We start from the raw sequence: 17,519 nt of genomic DNA on the forward strand, positions 1-17,519 counted from the left end.
ATGCCGGGTAATACGGGTGGAACGATTTTCTCGCAAAACTTCATATTCATGATCCCATCACGCGATGAGATTTACTGTCGGATTCGGCCACACTGGTGTCCCGTAAGGGTCGAAGAGCTGGTCGCAACAGCGTCGAAACCGGCTGACGACCACAATCCGTTGACGTTTCTGTCTCTCACATCCAATTGAGCTTGTGGCCTAATTTCGACTCGAAACCACAGCTGGATTCATGAACCAAACCAAATTAATCTACGGTGGAAGACAAATCACACGATTTCAAAAGTTCCAGATGGTACTACTGCTCGACATTGGATTGTTTTGTCGGTGGAGCTTTCAATTTCGTGGCACAAGCGTTAATGGAAATGGTAGTTTAAGGTCCTGTTGTTGTAAATTAACAATTTTGCAAAAATCTGCTTCTGTACAAAAGTTAATTTAAATTGCAATCTTTTTTATGTTTAAAACTTCATTTCGATAGCGCTGTATACTTATGCGATAAATATTTCATAAACCAGCAGAGCAAAGCTACTTTCTTATTGCTAGGAACTCAGGAATAAGAGAAGATACTAGTTCGCGGAAGGTCTTACAGTTTTTCTGATAAAATTAAATATTAAGCGCTAGTTACTTACGATGGTCTTACTGAGCTGACAGTTACACGCATTAAGTAAATCAATAATTCACATAATTATTGCTAACAATTTCTCAAATTAAACCTTCCTTGTAGGATGTAAACATCGGCTGAATCGGTTTAAAATTGTCAATTCTTCCTTCCATGCAGATACGACCAAAGGATCAGGGTTCTTCTTAAAATTTATCCAAAAAGGATAGCTCAAATTCCTCTCTTCTTTGACCAACTCATTCCTTTTTTATCCTTCTCGCGGCCAATAAAATAAATCTCTCCTCCTCACTGTTTCATCAACCTTGCTCGGGTACACTGCTGGTGCTCTGAGAAAAATCCGCAGGGAAGGACTCGGCGTACCCGAAAATGTTAAGAATTTTCGGAAATTTATGTCTATTGACAAACTTCAGCGAATGGAACCGAAACCCCACCATGCACCGATTACTGAACGGAAGTGTGTATCTCTCTGTGTATGTGTGTCCCTTTACCTTTTTACTAGCCCTCTTTCGTGAGATGCCTCGCTGCTTTACTCCTTCCATAGCCGAATATGGTCACGTAACAGGATGTGGAAGGAAGAAGGCGTTTTCGCCTTGTCCTCGTGTGTCCTCAACCATACAAGAAACTTTAACCTCTTCGATCACCATCAAGCGGCGCAGTAAAAAGCATTTCCTGGCACCCCCGCAAACCACCACACCCTTGCCGGGAAAGGAAATCGAAAAAGTGATCGTTTGGATTCGAATCTTGCTGCAGGCGAAAGAGACATCGAGAAACGCTGTCTGTCGTCTGTCGCTGGTTTATTTCCATTAAGAGTTCACATTTTATTTTCCCCAGCGTCCCAGGCAGCAGGCTGACGGACAAACAGACAGACAGGATGTGTTCGCGAGATGATTTGATAAATATTATGATTCAAAAGTTATGCTTCGTACCGGTTAGTACTTTAAGGGACATTTTTAGCAAAGGGCAAACATGAGCACATCTACAAATTTATCGATTTAAACTCTCGTTTTCTACAGGCTTCACGGGTATCCCTTACAATGATTTACGTAAACGATAAAGCACTATTAAGCGGGATACATGGACGCCCCTTTGCATCATTCTTACACCGCTAGAAATCCTCGTTTCCATAAGAAAGCATCTAACGATGATAAGCAACTGTTCCAAGACGACACTCTTCCAAAAATCGTTTCCATGTACGAAAACTGCTTCCCCAAAAGGATCAATGGTCACATACTCTCGAAGGATACAACTCCACATCCTCCATGTCCCATTCTACGGTGTAACATAAATGATTTATATGTTCGTCGTTACGCAACGGTTCATTTATGGCCATTTTTAAGGGGCACCAATCTACTCCCCCCGCGGGATATTTTTTGTCTCTTTTCCCTTCTGCTGACGTAACCGAACGGGCAGAATCGAAAGGATTATTGATATTATATTGTCAATTTGGAATATAAATAGGAACATTTATCCCTAATCCCATGTCCTTGCTACCCCGATTGAGAAGATCAAATTGCACCAGTACAACGCTGGACAACAGGGAAAGTAATACCATTCGCTACTCTACCATTCCCTCGAACCACATAGCCAGCCAGGTAGGCCAGTCATCCACAAACGGGACTGGAGTGAACAATGCGGCAAGGATGTGGAAAAAGGCGGAAATTGGGCACCGAAACAGGGAAGCGGATATCTTCCACCGGTTCGCAATACCGAACGCCTTGCAAGATATGTTCCCTCCGGAGAAAAGGTTGCGAAAGGAACCAAAAAAAAGGACAGAAAACATCATAACGACGCCGACTTACATGTAAACTCACACATAGACACACACACACACGCCCACAGCTTCTCCATGCTAGAAATCTGGTATCATGCGAAGGCCAGCGAAAAAAAAAGCCAACACGTAGCGAAACTTTCAAGTGCGATAAATTTATCCCACACGCTCAGTCACTGATAAAAGCCTGTCCGTATCCTTACGGTACGATCGCACCCGATGCCCTCGGGCTTGTGTCAGGTTCAGCTTCTGTCTTTCTCCCACCATTGGTCAAGTTGGGCAAAACCGAACCCTAGCAGCCTCTGGTACGGGTGAGAAAACCTCTGCCAACATCAAGGCTTTTTGGGAAAATCCTCCCACGAACATCATCTTTCAAATTTGGCTGATTTTTACTCAATCATTGCATAAAGCCCCAACTTTTCTTTCCGAGAATGTTGGTGTCTACCTTTCGCTTTCCTCTTTCCATTCCGGCCTATTATCGGATTTCCTGCCCCTCAATCCCACCTGCTTTTAATTTCCTTAATTTGCGATAACAATGATCCGAAATCATGCCTCCGAAAAACCGACCGAACCTGGCATGAAAGGTAATGTTTCAGTGTGCGTTTTTGGGGCCAGGCGTTTTCATTAAAGTTCCTTTCAATTTGTTGCCATTTTCTCAATTTTCTTCCTCCTGTTCTTACTTTGCAATGGATTCAACAAGGCACTTTGCTGTGTGTTCCATCGTTCGTTTTTATTTTCTTTCGCTCGTCTTTCGAGGGCTTACACTTTTCATCATCATGCCCCGAACGGACTTCCTTAAAGATGGGAGTCCTCACAATTTTCAACTTCAAAACGTTCGGCTCAAGACGGTACATGTAGGAGTTTGCTCTGGGAAAACCGAAAAGGTGCTTCTTCATAGAGATAGGCACCCCGTATCTGCTTGCCGGTCTTCTGCAGCCAAGCATTACTCGCCTTTCCCGTAGACTTTATTCGTTTCTTTCGTTACGTCTTCCGCCTCGACAACACATTTCGGGCGGCGTACGAATTTATGTGCCGGCTGGCTGGCAGGAAGCATCGCCCGGGCCTCACCATCCCTGCTCGCAGGGGAAAATCGTTTGATGGCAAATGGAATGAGCGGAAATTGGATGGGTTTTGTTGAAAACGTTTTGCGCCTGCTGATTTTGTTTCCTTCGTTCCGTTTTTTTTTTTTTGATCCGTTTTTCTTTTCCCTCGCCGAAACGTCTTTTGGTATCGTGCTGCGAATGTGGCGCACTCGACGTTGGTTTTGCTTCTCACTTCGAACGCTTTTCACTGAAGGAACGATTTTTCCTTCAAAAGGAAGTTTTTCCGCGTCTTCTTTTTGTTGTTTTGAAGAAGCAACGCCACACACACAAAAGACAGTTAATAATGAACAAAACCTCGATTCTTGGAGTCCTTATTAAAGGAGTTGCGTATATTGATGGAAACAAATGCACTGGTTAATGGGAAGAAGCGAGTGGCGAAGAAACGGACGTTTATCCGTGTTGTTGAAAACGGATGCGTAACAAAAAATGGATTTCGAAATCAAACCGAAAACATAAAACGCCCAAGAACCCAGGTGAGTGGATCCGATGGATTGACGCAATCAGCGCTTTCGGGGCCTTCGCTTTAAGCGGTCTGATTGAAGGACACTCGTAAGCCATTTAGCCGGAGCCGGGCCGGCAGGCTTACGTGAAAAAAGGGAAGGAATGAACGAACGAGCTCATTTAATGTGGCTCGAATGGTGATGCTACTCTAGCGTTTTGTGTAAGTGATCCGTTTTAAATCAGGGTAATTTGCAGTGAATGACAGAAGGATGTAAAAATTGAGATGCTGATTTGCTTACGATGCTTACAAAGACTTAAAACTGTCCGCGTAGGCGAGTTTTGTACTCAGCTTTTTACTCCTGATTTTGTAAGCCAAATGAACGAGTTTGAAACGAATGAAAACTAATTTGTTATAATGCAAAGATAAAAGTAAAGAAATTTAAAAATAGAAATGAGTAATGTAACTAATACAAAAAGTGATTAGAGCATCACAGCATTTCTTTTTCCTTTGTTTCTTTTATTTTTTGGTTTGAAGACTTCTATGACTAGTATTTTTTGCTTTTTTCCTTATTTTGTCAAAAAACAAGAAGATGATGATTTTTTCCAATATAAACTTTCATTGCATACTATTGATATATTACTTAAATTCTTAAATAAATTAAGTAAATTTATTTTACTTCATTGTGCTTATGGAATCAGTGTTATTAGCAGTGGATTAAAAAATGTTAATCTTGCAAAAGGCTGATGTAAGAAAAAGGCTTTGAAACTTAAACTATATTTAGCAATCTGTAAAAAATATTTCCATAAATCTATGTTGCATATTTTGCTATCAGTTCGTTTAAGTTTGGGCTTCTTTTTTAATTTGCTTGGCTTACCAAATCGTTTCTTTGTTCTAGCAAATTGAAAAAATTGCTCGTATACACGATGTTTAACATTCTTCATTGTGTGAATTGTGCAAATTTTCCAGTAAGAGAAAATAAAATGAAAATATGTAAAGCGTCCCGATAAGCATTTGCTTATCGATTACTTCATATTGCTGCGCGTATTGCTTCTTTTATCGTCGTCAATAATCATACTTGTACTAATTCTAACCTAAATGTTTAAATGGTCATGAACGTGCCAATATGTAGTAAAGGCCCGATAGTTTCTGCCTAGTAAGTTTTCAAAAAAGGGTCCCGTTTCGTGTTAATAAATTTTTGTGGTATTTGTTCTTCATTACATTTTTCGTTGTGGTGCTTGGGCTAAAATTTTAGAATCGGCTATTTTGCCATCGCCTTTTCAATACTTTTGTTACCTTAATGCAATCACGTCTACGCTAACAATCGCTCCTATTTGCGACGTTTGAGAATAATCGCTGAAATTTACATCACATTCCCTCCTAAATGTCCCTAGGGGTGATTATTGCTGCGCTCCGAAATATGTGGCCTTTTTTGCTGAACATTTAGCCTGTTTGTTTGCGGCTCCTGCATTTACTTCTGGATCTCAAGCAACTGGTCCTTCCCCCTGGAAGCTCAATACCTTTGACTTTCATTGCATCCTTCTGAGCATACTGATTGTTACACGGCGCTACTCAATCTTAAGCTCTTTTTATCACCTAGTCCTAATGGTATTCCCTCATCTATCTCAGGGCCGGATCTTCCTGTAAGCGGAATAATCGGCGCACATCAGGTGTTTCAACTCTCTGTTCGTTTCCCTAGTCAGCTCATCGTTGGAATATACCTCAGTAATTTGGATCCCGTCTAGCATAGGAGCTACAGCAATGATGGAGCGGATTCAGAGGACTTTCAATCGATTTGTCATGCGCAATGTATTTGGCACACCTGGCTTAGCGTTGCCGTTGTATCCTGTACGTTGTCACTTGCTTGGTCTGAAGCATTTGGAATCTTGTCGCACATATGGTCCGTATTGCTTCCTTTCTCCTTAGTGCCATTGATGCTCCTTTCTCACTCTCATCGATTAATCTATAAGTACCCACGCACCGTCTTCATTCTCGTCCTCTCCTTGCGATTGCATCAAGGATATATTCTGTTGGTGCGAATGATTATTGTTTTAATTCTTATTCCAATTTGTTTGACTTCTCCTTGGCCCTAACTTACTGCCGTGCTCGTTTTCGTGCATTTTCCCTATCTAGCTCCTCTTCCCGACCCTATTCCATATAAACTCCTGACCCTTTCCCAAAATAAAAATTTCGTAATTTATTCTAATGGTTTTATAGTCCAGAATTTGTTGAATTTATGAATTTACAAGTTTATAACTAACGTAAAAAAAATTATAAAACTTGTAGCGATAGAATAGCGCATCCTATCCGTATGAGCTTCTGGATGTTATTTTGAAAATCTTCAATCGAACATTCTGGTGCATCCATACGTAGTATCCTTATGTTCTTTTACATACATATGGAGAAGACTACTCATCAATGATTAATTTTATAATTTACAGTGTAGTTCAATTTAACACCACAAACAGTAACTGAGAAAACCGCATTATTGAATAAATTGTCAAAGTGAAGTAATGGTATCGAAATTCGATAATTTTTTTTTTACTTGTGGATCTTTGCGGAAGATTTATGCCTGTTGCGATTCTGATGGAAACATACCCATGAATATTCTAGTCCGTATGAAACCATTCTACTTGCATTTTTCCACAAAAACTTTAAACTTTTCTTCTCAAGCTCCTATCGAGCTCTGCAATCTCAAAAGGACTCGATGTCTGCTATCATGTAGAGCATCCTTGAGTTGATGATAAGGCATGCAGGGCTGCAAAAAAGAAGATGATTTTTAGCTCACAATTTCCTTTGATTTTTTAATGCTTATACAGAAGACTTTAGTTTGAAACAGTTCGAGATATAACAGCAAAATTTCCATTATGTGGTTACAAAATTGCAAATAGAATAGCAATCTCCTACCCGATTCAAACATGCTCTTCAGTGATTTGGTAGTTCTATAATTTTTATCGAAACCCAATAAAAGCATCGGCAGCAGTAGTTCAAAAAACATATATCAATTTTGTACTACTATTTTACCCATCATTGCCAACACTACCGTACCGTGAAACCCATATACGATAAACAATAAAACAAGAAACAAAAGGAATTACATGATGCCAAATCTAGTGTGAATCCAACGTAAAAAACCTTCAACCAGATTCTTGTTCCTAGAAGTAAACTCACATTCTCGATGACAGATTTATGCAATCGGTTGAAAGGCCTACCGGACGTTGAAATGTAGGAGCCTATCACCTGCCCAGGTAGACACCCTTTATCCAAATTATCCGTCCCTAGACCCTTGCCAGCTGCATGTGTACCGTGGTGAAGTGAGATTATTTTCGGCACCCATCACCATCGTGCCACCATCTCTCTTGCCCAAAACAAAAAAAAATCCCACCGACGAATGCCTCGATCTATCCGGCACTGAAAGAAGGAACTGGGAGAAGGAGCTAGCTAAGTGAAGAAGGAAATGGAAATGCGTTTTTTTTATTTCACAAACTGGCAACAACATAAAAACAGTACCCTGATTGCAGCACACTACCAGCACAAAAGACAAATGAGGGCCAAAAGGTGTCGTGAAATTTATTTTAATATCCTTGTCATCCGTAGCTCTCAGCTCTTCCCCCTCGAAAGCTGCCGGACCAGTGTTCGGAAAAAGGTGAAATCAGGTCACAAAACATACAAGCACCCGCGCTGGGGACAAAAGAAATGCCAAATTATGGAAACACCGAAGGTTTTGCAACGTTTCGGCTACGTGCCTGCTGAAGGATGTACACTTGGGTCAGCAGGAAAAATCCCGCCCCTTACCGAAATCCATCTTGGTTCGCAAAACCTGGATCTGAGAATGGAACCAGCGGACAGGCGTAGCAAATGCGACGCAAGAAGAGCGCTCGATGGGTGGAGTCCCATCAGTGGAGAGATTTTGGGTTTCCGGGGACCGGACCGTTGTGTTTCGACCGACAATCTCCGGTAATCCGCTACAAAGCATAAACAATCTGGCGACAAATGGTGAAAGGTGTTTATCTTCACCTACCGTCGCGATGGGGCCGGTAGGAGTATGGGGATGACATTAATGCGGTTTCGCTTCATCGCTTCAATGTCATTGCGTTCGCGTCGCTTTTCGGGCAGGCAGTGGCTTGTTTGTTTTGTGTGTCTTTTACGTCGTCTCCGTAACCAATGCTGTTGACATTCACGTCTCGTTCGTACCGGAGGTGCTCCCGGGTGCTTCTTCCCTTGTCCTCTTAAGCACACGCACACACATAGAACACTCACAAGCAAACAAAGCTCTCTGCAAGAGGTGGAAAATGTGGAAGGCCCTTTCGCGTCAGAAGCTAATTATAACACACACACAGTGTCAGGTCTTAAGGTACGAGGAACCGTGGCACCGTTACCACGAAACCGATGATAATTAAAACTTTTTCAACATTATCGCTCCTGCGGGAGAGTCTTCGTGGTGCAAGGCAAGGACCTTGTCATATTCGATGCCTGTTTGTGTACGCACCTCGCGTCTATTGTTTGCGCCTTGGTTGCGACCTTGTAAAATAGGACTCTTTACCTATCGCAACCCGTGGCGCTTGACAAAGCTCTAACTCGGTAGTCACGGCTTGAGCCTCCCAACACCTACCCAGCTATTGGCGCGCGCGCGCCCGTACCTCTTGGGAAGCATAAGCACTCGGCTTGACTGGTTTATGAAAATTTTAATTAACCAAACTTTTTTTTCTCCTCTTTCTCTTCTGCTTCTTCCTCAAACTTGTTCCACAGCTATGACGTACGGGGGAGACAATTCTCCAAGGCACTCTATTGGTCGGAAACGAGCGCCTTCGGTCCGCGGGCGTACTTCGTGACGATCTCCAAACCGGCGGCACTCAGCGTGGACAACATCCAGCTCGACGACGAAGGGGTAAGTTTATGTGTATGTGTTTTGTCCTCCCCAAAGTCCCCGTTTCTGGAAAAGTTCCTAATCCTCACCGGAGCAGTGAATCTCTGGTGCGATTCGGAACGATTTCGTACTGGCTTACTGGAGCCAAACTTTTGTTTGCCAGCCAGTGCGTTTGCTTCTGTTTGGCTAATGTTGTCTTTTTTTCTCTCTTTTTTTCTCATTTTGTTTACCTTTTTAAAATGTGTTACTTGTGTGCACACTTTTCTCAGGTGTATCGCTGCCGAGTGGATTTCCAAAACTCGCCCACAAGAAATCATCGCATCAACCTGACCGTAACCGGTAAGTTTTGGTACCGTCCGTTAACGGAAAGCGCTCAGCACTGTTGTGACATTTTCCTCCCATCCTAATCTAGAAGAAAAAAAAATAAACTCCCTTTTCCCTACACCTTGTGCCATCCAACCTGCAATTGTGCGCTACACCGTTGGCAATTAATTTCACACGAAAATTTGTAATGTTAAAAAGCTATAAAAATGCAAATTCCACCAACCAAGCGTAGGACGATGTTGCGATGTGTTTTATTTTGCCATATCTGCAACAACATGAACTATTTATGATTTCTAAATGCGACAGTCTGCCTGCTGTGTGTCGTGTTTAGTGACATCGCACTTACACACATACACACACACCCACTCACAAAAACCAAGCGACTCTCGTACTTAAAACCACAACAAAAACTGAATTCCATTTGAATGTTCGTGTTGCTTAGACACTGTGTCGGTGGAAAACTTTTCCAATTGAGAAAATTGTCCATGCTCGACAAAACACTTCGTACTTTGTGCTGCTCTGCACCGGCCAGGCAGAGTCGAAACATAATGCTGTGAAGTCTGAAGTACACTTTGTCAAAATGTTTTGTAATTTTTTTTCCCCATCGTCCTGTACAGGTGGTTTGCAAAAAAGTGGTGGAGCTCTCACGGTTGGAGGTGGTGTCAATTTTTAGGGTATTTTTCGTCCAAAGTTACACCGATTTCAAGATGAAACAGTTTACCATTTACCATCGCTATCCAATGGCTACGGATGCCACTTTGAGATTGCTATTTTTACTCTGTCTCGTTTTTCCCCTCTCTCTCAGATCCAATGCACACACACACGTAGTACCTCTTCCAACCAATCAACATCATTATGTTTGCCCGTTTGCATAATTTACGTACATTCTTTGCATAAGCAAAATAAAGACCCATTTTTCCACCGCCTCACCTGTGTGCGCATCCCTTTTGCCAACCGGTTGCTAGAGTGGTTTGCGTTCATTTTTTTTTTCATTCCTTTATTTTAATCAAACAGCAAAACATTACCTCCATCAAGTTGGAGTACCGTTGGGTGGGAGCGATTTTTTTTTTTTTGCTACTTTTCTTATTTGCAGATCCATTGAAACGATTAAACGAAAGCGTAAAACACGGTCCTTCCGGCGTGTAACAAGCGCTCGAAAGCGTCCCCGGCCCGCCGCGGCCGAAGCGGGAAAATGGTTCCCGTACGACCCCGGCTTTTTCGCTGCCTGGTAATGGAGTTCAAACAATTTCCTGCACGACACTTTAACAACGTGTACCGCGCCCTGTCGGTCGGTGGAAAGCGGCACGGGACTTCCGTCAAACAACTGCACAGACAATAATGCAGTGCAAACAGGAAATGAATATTTACATTCGATCTGATAAATCCTTCCCATAAATATGTGTGTAGGTGTGTGAGCGAGTCTCAGTGAATGCTAGACAGAAAAATGTTTGCCAACACAGAGCTTTAGAAAGGTCAGTTTGTTTTGTGTAAATTTTTTTTAAATGTTTGATCAACAAAAGTGTAAGACAATTGTATGAGTAGATCGTTGCTGGTTGTCTTCTGAGAGTGTACGATTTGAATATTCAATATTGAATAATGCCAGCCTTAAACTTGTTAAAATACATTATTTGATGGTTGGTTCTAATAATCAAAGGTTTGAAAAAAATGTGATTTCTTTCAATAATTTGTTTGGCGACATTGCATTGGATAACCGATCTTCACATTCCAGAACCGGATATTGAGTACTGTCCGGACAATGAAATCAAAGAAACCAGAAATTTAAGACCAGCTTCACTTGCAGTTGTAGTGCTGTTGTTGAAGAGAAGAGGAAAATTATTCCAAAATCATTACCACGGCTTTTCAGCAAACTTTTTGAAGTACATAATAAAGGAAAACCTTCATTTAAAATCATGTTTTAATTTCTTAAAATTCACTTAAATGATATGGTTTCGATAATGCAATTGAGGCTCTAGCACTGTTGACAAGTAAGCATTAGATTTTTTGTTTTCTACAAGAACCACTGTGCATACAATCCGTTTTACAAATTATGTAAATTAAGGTGATTCTAAATTCAACTCACTCCTGTTACAAATATTTCTGAAATCTTTTAGAAATGGTTTTCAATAACGGACAATTTAAACGTAGATTTCAACTCGCACAACTGTCACAGGAGTGTCTCGACGTCTGTCACGATGAAAAGGACATTTTAAAGATACAAACTGAACAGAACCTTTTCAATGTAATGATGCTTCGATAATAACTTAACTAAAGTACTTTAGTTTTGAAATGACTTAAAAAAATCGCATGTTATTTTGTTTAAAAAAAAACCTTAAAATTGATTCCTGTTCAACCTATTAACAGGCCATAAACAGATATAAGAGATCGCACGAACATAACTTGCTGCTCTAGGAAACCCTGTAGCAATATTTGGAACCTAATTAATCCTTTGAACAATCGTTATGTGGTTGGACCAATTTTGTTTGTATCTTACATGCTCTTAATCAAATCATTCATTGCTCACTTATCAAAACTAAACCACTGATGAAAACATCAAAATTTGGGACAGGTAATTTGAACGCAATTTTATGCTATGGAGAAGCATAGCAAAACCTGCTCCCAAACTCATTTTTTGATCATTAGAGGCACGACATTTCGTAATTTTGAGCCAACCTTGCCTACTAAAGCATCCCGATCAAAAGCTTGACCGTTCGTCATTTTACTTTGTCAACTGTTTGATGCTCAATCTCAATCGGCACAATCAATTCCCATCCCATCTTTCCGGTGATCCATTTCTTCTCCAATCTAAATTCCATCTAACAGCAAAAAGTAGTTCCAATCCGCTGCAGATGATTGATTGGCTACGCACAACCGGGGAAAGCGTACATTCTGTGCGTGAGTCCTTCTGCTGCCAATGCACACCCGGGTTTGCAAGACGTCCACTAATTTCGTTTGTCTATACGGGCAACATTTCCGCTCTTCTATCACACAGTGCCACCGCATCAGATCCTCGTGTACGACGCTTCCGGACTGGACGTAACTGGCGCGATTGGACCACTGCAGGAGGACGATAATCTGGTGCTTACCTGTGAAGTTCGCGGAGGTAAGTAGAATGTCGCAATAGGGTTACGTACACAAGCACATCGGGATCAGCCTATCGGTTGCACGTGTGTGTGTGTGCACCTTAGCTACTCTGAACCTTCAGCTCGTAATTGATTGATTTCCGATGAAAAGTTTGCTCCCGACCACCCGACCCGGACTGCCCTGGTACGGAATCCTGGTGAAAAGAAAGACACAAAACCATTCCCCAAAAGCACTATACCTTCAATTTTAATCACCAATCGGTATGGTTTGTGCGTATGCGCGTGTGTTCATTTCAGTGCTTCCATTATTCATCGGTTAGAGCCATTGGTCAATATCAGTCGGCGGCTGCTCAACATGCCTGACCTGCTTTTCTTGCCACTCGGCTCAATTCGGTCGTCAGCTGGCAAGTTTTACCGCATGGCAAGCCATTAAAACCAGCCACTCCCAGCTACCGTTTGCACGGCGAGATGGACACCGCTAGTGCTACACTTTGGAACACAAAATTGCCCCCGGAAAACTCCAAAACCCGTGAATCCCGAGCATGAGCTGCACGGATAGTCATTACCGCAATGTTGTCCTCTTACTCTTGTCCTTCGTCCCGGTGAATGCTTCCTTTATGGTGTGGGTCCTTTTCATTTTCCAAGGCAGAATGCTCTAAAATCCCTCGGCGGGTGGGTAGACTCAAGTCACCAGTCGATGAAGATAGTCAAATGAATATTCGATACTCTTCGCTCGCTGATGACCGCTACCGCTCAAGTCTGGCGTGTCCCTTACGTTCGTCGGTTCGTATCCAGTCAATCTGCTACCACCGTGCACCGTTTTGCCCTGTACTGAGTAAACCGATTCATACCGAAGCGAAACTGTTTCGCAGCCGTTCACTGATTTTGGCCACTCGCGCAGCTGCCGAACTCTGGGGCCAACTTTATAGCAAGAGATGGCCAACTTTATGAGCTTCCCGATATATGCATGCAATCGAGATGCATCCCAGCCCCAAAGTTCGCACGCAAAGTGCGCACGGTCATAAATTGAGGTTGAATTCTTTCTTAGAAACAATTTGCGCTCGTTTCATAAATGTTTGCCAACAAATGGCCCTAGCACCAGCGGTAGTCCTCGGTCGACTCGGAAGCTCCAGCGGGGTGTTTCGGCGTAAGTTTTCATCGAAAACTAATATCCAATTAATTGAGGACTAGGTTCTTCGAGATGAAGTTTGCGATGATTTACTGCCCAGTGGTGTTGAACTCTGCAGATTTTTGTCGATATTTAGAAAGTTCATGTTAGTGGACGAATATCTCCATCTGCGTGGTAAACGGAGAAATGGAAGTTGGTAGGAAGTTGAGGTACTTTAAAAGAGAAAGTTCATTTGTCGGTATATGATCATCGTAGTGTTTAGGTTGGGTTTAAGTTAGATCATGTGAAAAAACTAATGCAATCAATGGATAGCAAAAGTTCTGATACACTGCAACCCTAGAAAGTATGCTAAATCAAGCATAGAGTAAATATCTCATAATTGTAAGAAATAGGTTAAAATTAAAATTTATTGATTGAAATTGAAATAGGTTAAAATTAAAATTTATTGATAACCGAGTATGCCCGGGATAAGGCAAAGAATAAGGAGGAAATGCCTTATCAATATAATTGTATTTTTTTTCACAAAAAACACAAGCGGTGTGAACAATACGGCACTGGTCCGTCATAATTAATTATAAATAAATAAATAAATAAAATTTATTGATTTATACATAACGCAGCATACTTCACTCAAATATGCTCTTTCAAAGCCTTAATTCGAAGCTAAATGCTTATCAAAGGTTCACAAGTTGACTCAAAGCTTAATTGCTTTATCATTTGTAATTAACAAGTCAAGTTCCGTACCTCGTAATTATACGCCTAATACAAAACTCATCCCAAACGCAAAGGTAGTAATTAAAAATAGACTATCTGGCGTACTCTGAGCTTCACTTTTTACTACACGAATCGTTTAGTTCTCGCTCAGTAGTACAGTTGGTAAGACTGATGCTTAAGATGCTAGCTGTGTTTCTAGCTGTACTAACCAGCCTCACAGTGCTGGCAGTCGATGTGCAACCGAGTACAATCCTACCCTCCGAACTCTTAGCGCAGATGAGTTGGTTTCATGCTGTATGTCTACGTGAATCCGGCACCAGCGATGATCAAATCGCACAATTCAATCAACCAGAACCGGTGGAAGCATCGCGCGAACTACAGTGCTACATGCACTGTATGTTTCGCATGCACAACGTCACCCGTCCCGATGGTGATATCGATCTGATCGACGTTTACCACGCCATACCGAAGAAATTTAACTCGATCGCTCTGAAAGTGCTTTTTAAGTGTCACAAATCGGTCGTCGCAAGTGAGGATCCGTGCGAACGAGCCTACGCACATCACCAGTGTTGGAAAGAGACCGAACCACAAGTAGGTGAACCTCTAGTTACACATCCCAAAACCTAATGTTTTCGTACGATCCTTACCCTACAGCACTACTACCTGTTTTGATGTCAATTTACCAGACCGGAACTTTAGCTTCTTGCCACCTTTCCAGCGCTGGAATCGTTGCCGAGCAACTTGCGTGATGTGGAAAATCGGAGCTTTTACTGTGGTAAACTTTACCTTCAATTTTGTGCGATATGTGCGGAAGTTTCTCGTTGCTAAATTTTCTGAACCTTTCACCCACCGGTAGGTCATAGCCACAGTTTTGATGCTCAACTGTGTAGCCAATTGCAGAAAACTATTAATTGAGAAAGTATTATGATAAAATGATGACACAATTTGTAGCTACACTCGGTGGTGAGTTTTGGGTTGTTAAACTTCGCTAACGGAAACGGAAGTCTGTGAAGATAATTTTTGATGATATAAACAAGTAAAATGGATAGCAAAGTTTGTTTCATGGCTGCATATCTTGGACGCATTACATATTTCTAGTTTTGGTGTGTAGTTTTAAAGCAAAATAAATAATACATATAGAAAATTGTCAAATCTGTGTTGATCTGAACTTTTTGAATGTTAGATAAGATCAACGTAAAACAAATGTAGATCGAATTCAAATAATTTAAAGTATCAAAATTTATTCTCAAACAACCCACCAGCAATATCAATACCATTCAACTTAAAATACAAGAATCGATTTCTTTTCCCAGAAGGAACTACTATTTGCTACTTGATCGTATGATTCCTTTCTGCCTCAATCAAATTTCATTGTCTACACATGTACGCCCAAACACTCGTTGCCATTATTCTGACAACAAAATTCTCCAAAAAACAAACAATAATCTTGACAGGAACATCTAGCCGTAACAAAGCGTACAACGCAAAGCCTACACACGTGTGCATAGGCCCACCACTGGTTGTGCATTACTTGTAAAAAGCTAAAAATAAAATGATGCGTGCTTCTGCTTTCAAGTTTTCAACTTGTGCCGAGTTTGAAGCAGTTTGTTTTGTTTCTGCGCTTCTTCAACCCATCATTCGAGCCTCCCGAACCACCGACTGCCCTGTGAAGGCTCACCGAAACGATTAAAGCCTCAAGTGTCTTCAATTAAACAGACAGTTTGATTTTCTGCTCAGACACACCGCTTGCCATTGCGGAACATGATGCCTCCCGCGTGACAAAACGCTGTGTGATGGAGAAAGAGGTTTCAGCGAAATGGGCCTCAATAAATTTCGAAAAGTATACAATGGTGAAGTTAGAGTATAGTGTTGGAGAAATGGAAGAAGCCACGCAAAGAAGCATTAGCTACAACACGCAAACTGTAAACTGCATTAGACCGGTGCCAGAACCGTAGACATTCGGGCTAGGTGCACTTGTGTTGCCTCATAGTTTATAGTTCACGAAAAACAAGAAACAGAATCGGTAATACTTCACCATTGCTGGCACGGTACACCTTCCCGGTTTGGGTTTTCATGCTGGCGCGACTCTTTGTGTCTGAAGGAAGGCTAGAAACCTGGACGGGATTGTAGAATCGATTTCACAGAGCAAAAACAAACAAATATACACAGCGTTGGACTGGATGTACAGTAACGATTCTGAACTGAACGTGTGTATCTTGCTACTGTAATTGAACCAACACCACCAACTTGCCGCCAAACAAAGAGCTGCTAAACGTTTGCGCTTACTATTTATTTTGAAATCAATCATAAAACAGTCACGTTGAGTTTTTTCCTGTCCAGGCTTTTGCTTTGTTGGGTCAACCCACAAAGGGTTGATTGATTGATTGCTAAACGATGGCATTCGTGGCCATCGCGATCACACACAGACTTTCTTTTAGATGTTGTGGTACAAACAGGCAGACAGGCAGCAGTAACAGCCTCTTAATGCAGCTTACGACAGGGTTCCTATTTTTACTTACTTAACTAAAATTCTTTCGCCAAAGACTAATTAAACCAGATAGTAGTACTAGAAAGAGAATGAATAAGTGTTTAAGTTTGATTCTCAGCGAGTTCACACAGCAATCGACACTTACCACTGGATCGGATTTTTTCCAACACTTGTGAAACCAGAACGCTCGCTCACACACATCCTTTCCCTTGGGCTTGGTACACTTCACACCCATCCGCAGTGCAACGTCCTCAAACTCGGGCGGCACGTAATCCAGCAGCTTTCCCATGTGCAGCTCGCCCCGATCATCGGTCACGTTCGTTATCCGGAACATACAGTCCATGTAGCACTTGAGCGCTCGATCATCCTCGATGATATCCACATCACTGAATCGCTTGATCGTACCAGCCGAAACACCTGTTTCTTTGGCGCAAATTTCGCCTAGCGGTTTCAAAAAGGCAAGCGTTTTCGGTGGTGGATATTCGGCATCTCGACGTGGAGTTGGCCACTGTGCCGCACTTCCCAAGCCAAACAAGCTCAGCAGCACTAGCAGTAACTGCACCATCGCTACACGCGCACAAACCGGTGACAAGACGATCGAGCAACCGCGGTCAGAACGGGCGGTTTTATATGGGCGCTTTTAATTGCAGCCTGTAAGCAAAAGTTCTGCAATCATTTCCGGCGTGCAGCACGGAGTTCAAACATCGATATTGCCTATCAACTGCATCCGGTGTTGGAGCAAAGTAAATAATCAACGCACGGGCAACCCCTCTCGATGTCGGGTAAAGGTTAAGCCTCCCAGCTCGCAACGATACCGCGTTGCGTTCGATGGGGATATCATATTTAATATCGTTTGCACGCATACATACAGCACCAATAGCTACCGGTATGACATAGCAAAGGCGGCTGCACTTGACGTTCAAGTTGTGTTTGGTTGTGCAAAGTTCGTCCATTCGGCAGAGTAGCTAACTTCCGTTCGCCAGACCCACGA

The 17,519-nt window shown here is 42.1% G+C and overlaps 3 protein-coding genes across 3 annotated transcripts in view; 2 read left to right on the forward strand and 1 right to left on the reverse strand.

The window, feature by feature from the left end:
* Nucleotides 1–17,519, forward strand: part of LOC126556733 (uncharacterized) — a 119,557-nt gene that overhangs the window by 50,387 nt on the left and 51,651 nt on the right. The window contains exons 3-5 of the mRNA XM_050212201.1: nt 8,676–8,814; nt 9,063–9,132; nt 12,107–12,217. Coding sequence (XP_050068158.1) covers nt 8,676–8,814; nt 9,063–9,132; nt 12,107–12,217 — 320 coding nt within the window. The remainder of the gene's footprint in view (nt 1–8,675; nt 8,815–9,062; nt 9,133–12,106; nt 12,218–17,519) is intronic.
* On the forward strand, nt 14,212–14,743 carry LOC126559355 (pheromone-binding protein-related protein 6-like). Its single transcript, XM_050215502.1, has 2 exons — nt 14,212–14,631; nt 14,695–14,743. Exons 1-2 carry the CDS (start codon nt 14,212–14,214, stop codon nt 14,710–14,712), a joined length of 438 nt encoding a protein of 145 aa, XP_050071459.1. The 3' UTR covers nt 14,713–14,743.
* LOC126559375 (pheromone-binding protein-related protein 6-like) lies at nt 16,589–17,093 on the reverse strand. The gene is made up of 2 exons (XM_050215525.1): nt 16,674–17,093; nt 16,589–16,606 (listed from the first exon to the last, which is right to left on the reverse strand). Exons 1-2 carry the CDS (start codon nt 17,091–17,093, stop codon nt 16,589–16,591), a joined length of 438 nt encoding a protein of 145 aa, XP_050071482.1.

This window comes from Anopheles maculipalpis, chromosome 2RL (assembly GCF_943734695.1).
Source record: "Anopheles maculipalpis chromosome 2RL, idAnoMacuDA_375_x, whole genome shotgun sequence".
NCBI lineage: Eukaryota > Metazoa > Arthropoda > Insecta > Diptera > Culicidae > Anopheles > Anopheles maculipalpis.